This window comes from Etheostoma spectabile, chromosome 20, assembly GCF_008692095.1.
Source record: "Etheostoma spectabile isolate EspeVRDwgs_2016 chromosome 20, UIUC_Espe_1.0, whole genome shotgun sequence".
Taxonomy (NCBI): domain Eukaryota; kingdom Metazoa; phylum Chordata; class Actinopteri; order Perciformes; family Percidae; genus Etheostoma; species Etheostoma spectabile.
In genome coordinates this window covers 13,207,747-13,216,461 of record NC_045752.1, presented here as the reverse complement: position 1 = coordinate 13,216,461, position 8,715 = coordinate 13,207,747, and the positions used below count along the sequence as shown (strand labels likewise).

Sequence of the window (8,715 nt, the reverse complement as noted above, 5' to 3'; positions counted from 1 at the left end):
TGTGTGTGTGTGTTTGTTTGTTTCTGTGTCTTAGTGTTTTGCAGAATGGAACAAAGTAAATATTTCTTGGAGCGTGCCTTCTTTCCTGATATATCTGTAACAATTACTCCTCTGGCTCCACAGATGCACTCTGCTGGAACAGCACATAAAAAAAGCAGACTGTAGTCTGTAAGCCCCTCCACTATTACGTGGATGGTGCATGCCTCTCATTTTCTTCTTCTGTGGTTTGGGGAGGTCTGAATCTACTTAATCCAGCCATCATGCCAACAGGAAACATGCCAGTGTAGAATTTACACGCACTATACCATCCTAAGTGCTCCAAGACCCATTAGCAGTGCCTGGTGGCAGATGTGTGTGCATGTGTGTGTGTGCGTGTCTGTGTGTGTGTGTGTGTGTGTGTGCTTGCGAGCGTGTGTGCGTGCATGCGTTTCATATCCCGGTTGGCTGTTCATGTGTGTGTTTCCATCACCTCTTTAGTGTTCTTGGCAGCTGGTGCCACACGCCGCCTCCCACTGCATTTGTCAAAGCGTAGATCTCAATGTAAAGCTTGTTAACCAACTGTTAACAGGGGCAGAAGTTAAACGTTGCAATTATGTTTACTTTGCAGTACTTTGAAATAAACAATTCTCTTTCTGTGTTCTTCAGGGAAATCCTGGAAATCCAGGTATACCAGGAATGACTGGAAAACCAGGGAAACAAGGAGACACAGGAAACCCAGTATGTGCCAAATACAAAGACACAAATAATTGTCACATAGCAATGTTTAGGAGAGAGCGGGAACAAGGTTGTTCCTTCTTTTCACACTGTTCTTCTCGTTAACAGGGGGCTGTCGGTCCGAAAGGAGAGAAAGGAGAGAGAGTATGTATTATGTTTTATGAAATGACCACATACCAATTATAATACATCACCAATAAAAAAGCAATGCCATCTCTTCATGAAAATGTCTTTGTTTCCCAGGGAGACTTTGCGTCCCAGAACATGATGCGCTCCATTGCCAGACAAGTTTGTGAACAGCTTGTGAACAGTGAGCAAAATGTTTCTTTATTTGAAAGGGAATTTTTAAGCTGTTAAAGCAAAAATCGAATCAGATTCCCAACTGATTTTGTTCTTCTCTTGCAGGTCAGATGAGCAGAGTTGACATGATGCTCAACCAGATTCCTTCTGGTTATCGTAGCAACACTCCAGGGCCAGCCGGCCCTCCTGGCCCTCCTGGCAACCAGGGACCCCGCGGAGAGCCTGGACAAAGTGGTCGAACTGGTTTCCCTGGAAATCCAGGTCCTCCTGGAAGTCCAGGAGAAAGAGGTAATTTCTCTCTCATCTTAATTCTAAATGTTTGTTAGTGTTACAAAGCAGCAAGCAGGGAAATAATAAGCAAATGATGAGCAATGATTTAATCATGGTGATATAGACTCTGTAGACTGTAAGGTTGGTCCTACATTAGTGGAATACCACTGTAACTGAATTACCTTGTGTAGTTTACACTATTGAAGTTAGCATTACAAAACATTATTCAATCCTGAATCTTCTTTTTTACTTAATTCCGGATATTGGTGATTTTTCAGAAAACAGCTTAATTAGTGTGAAAGTGATTTCACTCTCTTTTCTGTGGTTTACGTAGGTTTGGCAGGAGAAAAAGGAGAGAGAGGATCTCCAGGAACTGGCATCAGAGGACAAAGAGGTCCCAATGGGCCCCCAGGTAATACAGATGGTTCTCAATTTCTTGGTTACAAATAATCCATTTTCCTCAACTCCCCCATTACAATGTGCAACCAACTTTTGTGTTAAACATAGTTTTGCAGACAGTCTGCTGATCTCCCACTGTTTTCTTACAACGTAATAGTTACACTAAAACACAGTTTCAGGGAGTTTTTTTTTTTTTTTTTAACCTTTTGTGGACCTTTCTAGGACACAGTACTCCCGTTGGTCCAATTACAATGACCAACAAGAGGCCAGAATTTACCTCAGTATTTGTGTCTCAGGCACCTTCATCTGGGCAGCTGCAATGCATAAATTCTTTGGAGGGACCCCAAACATATTCACAATTCTTTCCTTTCTTAAGGATTTATGTCTTGTGTATATTGAGCTTCTCCAAACACTGTGCACATGTGAAATATCATACAATAAATGGAAGGTATTTACGTTCATCATTAAGGAGAAAATTTCTGTCTGTAGTTTAGACAATCTTCAGTCCGTCTTCAGACATGGTCATGATGCATTTTTATAAACAATTGCCATAGCCTTTCCTCATTTGCAATTGATAGCAAATGTTTTCTCTAACAAGCTCACAAGTATAGAAGATTTCCTTTCCCAAGGGAAGTTATTGCAAACAACAGGAACCGTCTATTGATGTCGACCCCACAACATCAAACCCTGATAGGTCTGTTTCTGAGAATGAAGTGAGAAACAACTAGTGGAAGGAAGTCCACACCGATGACTCACTCTCTCTGTGTGCGTGCGTGACTGCGTTCGTGCGTGCGTGCATGTGTGCGTGTGTGCATGTGTGCTTGCATGTGAATGAGAATATGATTGTTGTACAATGAGCTTTCTTCAGTGGCTTCATTGACTACACATGGGCTCACTTAAGTAAGTAAGAGAAAAAGAGAGGGGGGGGAAATTCCATCCTGAGTTTTTACAGTCTAGACAGACGGGGCTGGGGGGTAACTCCACACAGACTTTTTTTTTCTTTGTCAAGCTTTTTAATTGAGCCATTGAAAATTTCAAATTACAGAGCTGCAGCCCCGTCTTACCCCTACCATTTCCACTGAAGATTTACGGATGATGTCAGTGTGTTTTTGTGCTGAACTCCAGAGAATTTTCAAACTGGCCTTCCTCACCTTTCTTTCCTTTGCAGGGCCTCCAGGAGAGTCAAGAACGGGACCCCCAGGAGCTTCTGGCTCCCCTGGGCCTCGTGGCCCCCCAGGGCGCCAGGGTACTCCAGGTGTGAGGGGACCATCAGGACCACCTGGATATTGCGACTCCTCTCAGTGTGTTGGTATTCCTTACAATGGACAAGGATACACAGGTACACTCAACACTGTCTAGGTCCTGCATGGTACTACATTACATAAAAGACTAAGTGCATGCAATCTCAGTGCACTACTTCTTTCTTTGATAAGATATGGAGATATGAATGTAAGTGTTCAAGAGTATTGATTTTTGAAAGCTGGACCCAGAGGACCCAGAAAGCTGTTATACAGTACCTTATTTCCATAAAAAGTTCAACTGAGCATTCACGGAGCCCCCCCCACGCAGTGTAAAAATGATAACTGAGGCAGATTTGCCATCACAATTCTTAGTCATTTTTGAAAATAAAAAATAGGTATTTTAGGTAGACAAAAGAAGGTTTCTTAGTTATAGCCCGAGACCATTGATTCTTCTGACGGACAGGTCTGCCTTATTTAGATAACGTGGCTACTAGTATGGCAAACTCTTTTCCAATGAAAATAGCTAACACTAGCTCCAAAAGTCGCTAAATGTCGGCAGATGACATTGAGCGCTCTTTTGCATTTTGGTGATGTCATCAGGTACAATTTGCATAAAGCTTAGTGGCTGTGTTGGCTGACTGCCTGCTGCTTGTGGCGCAAGCGCATGCATGGAAAGGAATATATACAATATAATATATTCCGCTTTTTAGAAATAAAATCGCCAAGAGGGTCTGAAAAGTCCCTAAATCTAGTGAGAAAGTCGTTAATTTGGCAACACTATTTGCTACTGTAAACTAGATTAAGACAATCTGTTCAGGGAGGGGTTTGAGAACGTTCAGTAAGGAGCCATTATGTTTCAATACCTCCATATATTTGTACCATTTTAAAACTGGTATGTAAAGCATTCTAGCTAATGATGACTTACATTAAATCCAAAAAGATGTTTGTAACTTTGTTCCACAGAGAAAACTCACACCCTCTTTAACTGTTTGCAGGTTTGGCATAGTAAACCTTCTAAGTCAACTGTGCCACTTACACTTTGAAGTCCTGTTTCTGAGATGTTTGCTCATTTGCTATGGGGCATGTAAGGATAATCACCATGGACATAATTATTGAACACTAAACACAAAAAAAACTGAACAGTGCGGACTGGCACTAACATCATCTCACAGCTACACGCTACAGTGATGGCAACCTGCTGGCCTGTTTGCATCTTGAACCATAAACCGTTGGGAAAGAAAACGAAACAGAGACTGCATTTCTACGAAGGAAGGAGCATGTACAAATACCACCCGAAACAACTACTAACAAAGCGGATGTCATAACATTAAACAATGTTAATTTAGAGGTGATATGTGTAAATAAAACTAATTGTTTGTGCTATGTAAATGATTGTTTGAACCAGGACATTTCTCTAAAAATCAAGTTAACATCTGAATTGAGCTTGTGCCACATAACCCTCTGCTTACTTACCACCAGCATAACCTTTGTTCACGACGCCTAACGTGACTCAGACAGCTCTAGTCCAGACTAAAGCATGTTCCATTTGTACTTTTAATCTTCATGTTCCTTGTGTACGTCGGCCAAATCAGTGCCAAATGTAGCTCCCCTGCCATTTCCATGTGTTCTTTGTAGTATGAGCTGGTTATTTTACTACGTCTTATTATCCAAAAGCTTGATGGATTTGATCATCACCGCATTTGGAAAAGTTTTTTTTAATTTAAGTTTTATGGTACTTTATAGGAAGCTCTAGTTTGACACAAGGTATTTGTTTGAAATTCCAAAGAACAATATAATTTAAATTGCATGTGAAAAGAAGAAGAAACCCTAGTTTTAATTGGCCGTCCCACCTATTTTTCTAGCCAACAACTTCCAGCCTGCACCTGAGGTAGAGTCTATACCTGTGGAGCCAGCTGGAGAGTTTGAGGCAGTACAATCACCCAGTTACTCACGAATCCAACGAGGAAAGAGATCGCTACCACAAGACAATACAGAAACACTAACATCATAGCTACAATAAGGAGTTCTCAGAAAGTGTAATATTGAACCAACTTCCATGATCATGTATGTGAAGATGAAATGATTCTTTGAACAAAACTATTACTTATATGGGTTTGATACCCCTGGCTATATTGAACATATATTTTTTGACATGAGAAAGTTCACCAAGATGAATACAAACCTACATGTTAGTTCACTACAAACCTGTGTGCTTGCTAACTGTTCCCTTTCAGTGTCTGCTTGTAATATAACTGCAAGTGTTTATCGGACTCCAATGTGTAATGCACTAATCATGTGAAAACCAGCAGAAAGTATGTCGAAGAAAGTATAGTGTGTACTGTATTTTTTAAACACTTTCAGACTATCCATGTTGTGTTTGTCAAACTTCAGTATGTAAGACGGTTTCGGATACTCCCAACGGTTACAAAATAAGGACAATTAATTTTCCAAAGATTTGTTCATTGTGATGTTTTGTTAGGCCTTTAAACCAAATGATAATCTGATTATTGTAACAAACCAAACTTTTTTTTAATTTTTATTTTGTTTTGTTACCAAAGGTGGAATTGCATGTTTGTGTTGTATATTTACCTAGGATTTCTAAGTCAGAATATAGTTGTTGTTTTCTATCAATGCAGTTTGGATTTGGTTGCAAGACTATGGACATAGAATTGCTTTTCTCACGTTTTAACTGCACATTTTGTGAATTCCACACAGCCTTATTTTCTTATTTATTTCTGAAACAGAAGAGGCATTTTTCAATAAAACTACTGAAAATGTAGCATTTGTTTCAGCTTCCCAGTCATTTTGCCTCTTGTTGTTAATTCTTCAAACAGAACTTACTTCTCACAGTATCGGACACAGTAACACTGCCTGACACAACTCACAACCATCTTTCTTTTTAAACTAAACGCGTCCAGACGAAAAAGAGTTTATTTGATCTCGAGTGACAAACTGTTTCTTCAAAACATTAGGCCTAGAGAAATATCCTTTGAAGTTTATTTATTTTGACAGTTAAAAATATTTTACGCCATCCAGAATGTCAGCTTATGTCAGGGCAACAAGAAGAGTAAGGAGAGAGCGTGAAAAGAAACATTTCCAACATGTGAGCTGCTTCACAGTCTTTTACATGTTGGATTTCATACTATCAGGCTGTAGTGATTTTGCATAGACTTCCATGAGTAAGCAATGCAAATGAGATTGGGCAGACACCAGCCGGAAAAAAAACACAGACACAGTTTTCTACCCATTAAGCATATCTAATAGTGAAATAAGAGATTTATGAGGTAAGGAACCACTCACGCCATTTCTGTTTATTGTAATGAAGGGAAACCATGTCTGAGGAGGAGTTTTGCACAAATGCCAGAGATAAGGATGGTAGTTGTGAGGTCTTAAGGTTGAGATCACCCCCACAAGAAGACATGATAGAATTCCTCCATGGAAACCCTTTATTTTGTTACTATTATTTGCACAAGCAATTTATGAAGCAACTTAAACCGATTTTTTATTGAAGTTTATATTTCATGAGAGTTTGGAATTCTTGCAGGTAAAGTACAGTATGAGACTGAACAGCTGGTACATGTTAGGCGTAATGGAGAGGGAGACGAGTCTGCTAAAGCATTTCACATACAGGAAGAAAGGAGCTTACAGTGTGCCATTTAAAACTCCTTTTAGCAGTACACGGTCATATAGCCTATGAGTATAGAGAGCTGTTCCACAGAGGGTCATGATGTGGCTATATAAAACCAATACTTACCTCACAGCACGCTCTCAGACATTCTGGCCTTGTTGAAATATGTTCACACCTGTTATTGGTGATACGCTGTTCATATTATTTCTCAACATCAGGCTCTGATTTTGATTTTAACATCATTCTAGGACACTGTCTAAGACGGCGCTGTAGCTTTTAAGTCCCCTTTTTTCACCGTCTTCAGTGATGCCTGATACCATCTTCACCATAACCCTGTCTGGTTTCTGTCTGCAGATTTCTTTGTGTTTGCTGACAATCCAGCTTGCATCTGTGTTCACTTTGTGGCGAGAGTTTCAAGTGAGCTGTTCCAGAGTCTGCGGTTGTAACAGATTTTAACTAACAGATTTTATCTCGGGTTGTCCACTCGCAAACAGCAGACAAAGTGTCTCGACCACAGCAGTTGGTTGGACTATTGGTGGAATTATGTAGCATTTCCTACCAAATTTGAGGCTTCAACCTGCATTTATTTTTTTCTTTTGACCACTCATGAGCAGCGGAAACAAACTGTAAACACAACACAGACATATTGTCCCCTTACGAAGTTGATATGGCGATCTAAATATCCATCCGACACAAAGCAACGTTAGCATTTACTTGTGTTGAGTTGTGTGTCTAATACAAGGTAACACAAGGTAAATGTACACAGTATTTAGCTCTGTTTCAGTATCCATTAATTCCTCAGGGAATAATTTGGCTTTTTAGCTGCTGAATGAGCCACAATGTTCACCAGCTAGTTGCTGACTGTGTCTGCTGGCTGTTAAGTGCTAGACAGGTAGCACACAGTGGGTTTATTGGAGATATTTCTGATAAAACTAGTACAGTCTGAAATCCAAAATAATGAGCTTAAAGATGGTAAAATGCTCTATGCAGAGCTTAGGGAAACTGAGCTGGTTGATAATACTCTTTGGATATATAATTTCAAGCTTTTACATTACATATATTTGATGTATTGTTTAAGTAAAATATTGATTAGTGCAACTTTAAAGAGTTATTTTAATGTTCCCTAATGAGATACAGGTAGTTAATGTGCAGACAAACTCTTTTATAACGGAATACTCAGGCTCTTCACCATTAAAATATGAAAATCTGGGAACTCTAACCCTTTTGTCAATACATGTAATGTGGGATAAGATGAGGAGATGTGAATATTTTGGAAAGAAACTTTCAAAAGCTTTGATGTACTGTTATAAAAGGCCAGACAGTCTCAAAATGTACTTTCTCTTTCACAAGGTTTCAGTATGATATCACATCACATGGCAAATTCCTATCAAGCGTGTGTTCATCACATCAGCGTTGGTACGGCAAACCACAGCCGGAGGTTCAAAGAAAGCAAAAGTTACAATGGCAATTTATACTTCTTTGATTTACTGCAGAGCTGCGTAACCAAGTAAAAGTTTAAAGAACACTGCAAGATATTTTATTGTATGTTTGTTTAACAATTTAAAATGCACTTCATGATATTCATCGAGCAGCCTATGTTAACGGTGAATTTCAGATCAGCACCATAATAGAATGGAACCATGCATGGGCATTGGGCAGCAGATAAGAGGATTTAGCCTTGTATTTAAAAGTAAGCAGAAGTGATTAAAAGTAGAAGGGGGATAAATTATGGGGATCACATTCAGTGGAACACAAACACATGGGAAGTTTTCCCATTTTCACAAAAACATGTTGTAGCTTTACTTGTAATGTAACCTGCTGTACAGTAAATGTATTACTGGAAAATGCATTTCCCAGAAAAAATGCTTGTCAATGCTGAAAAGCTAAATTGCTAAAGCTAAACTTTATTTTTGGCATACTTGCGTGTGAAGATGCTGTGTGAGATGTAAAATGTAAATGTGCTGTATTTATATAGCGCTTTTCCAGTCTTAACAACTGCTCAAAGCGCTTTTACATCTGCAGGATACATTCACCATTCACACACATTCATAGACTGTGGCCGGGGCTGCCGTACAAGGTGCCACCTGCTCATCAGATAAACACTCACACACATTCACACTCCGATGCGCAGCACCGGGGGCAACTCGGGGTTCAGTGTCTTGC

The 8,715-nt window shown here is 39.6% G+C and overlaps 1 protein-coding gene across 4 annotated transcripts in view; it reads left to right on the top strand.

The window, feature by feature from the left end:
* The window catches only part of col12a1a (collagen, type XII, alpha 1a), a 57,049-nt gene extending 51,346 nt beyond the window's left edge, over positions 1-5,703 (top strand). For 3 of the 4 annotated variants that reach the window (XM_032500481.1, XM_032500480.1, XM_032500483.1), the window contains 7 exons: positions 646-717; positions 823-858; positions 958-1,024; positions 1,120-1,302; positions 1,619-1,696; positions 2,852-3,022; positions 4,787-5,703. In XM_032500481.1, coding sequence (XP_032356372.1) covers positions 646-717; positions 823-858; positions 958-1,024; positions 1,120-1,302; positions 1,619-1,696; positions 2,852-3,022; positions 4,787-4,935 — 756 coding nt within the window. In that variant the 3' untranslated portion in view covers positions 4,936-5,703. Of the gene's footprint in view, positions 1-645; positions 718-822; positions 859-957; positions 1,025-1,119; positions 1,303-1,618; positions 1,697-2,851; positions 3,023-3,919 lie in introns of all 4 variants that reach the window. The other variant, XM_032500482.1, reaches the window with a different exon arrangement.
* Positions 5,704-8,715: the final 3,012 nt, after the last annotated feature.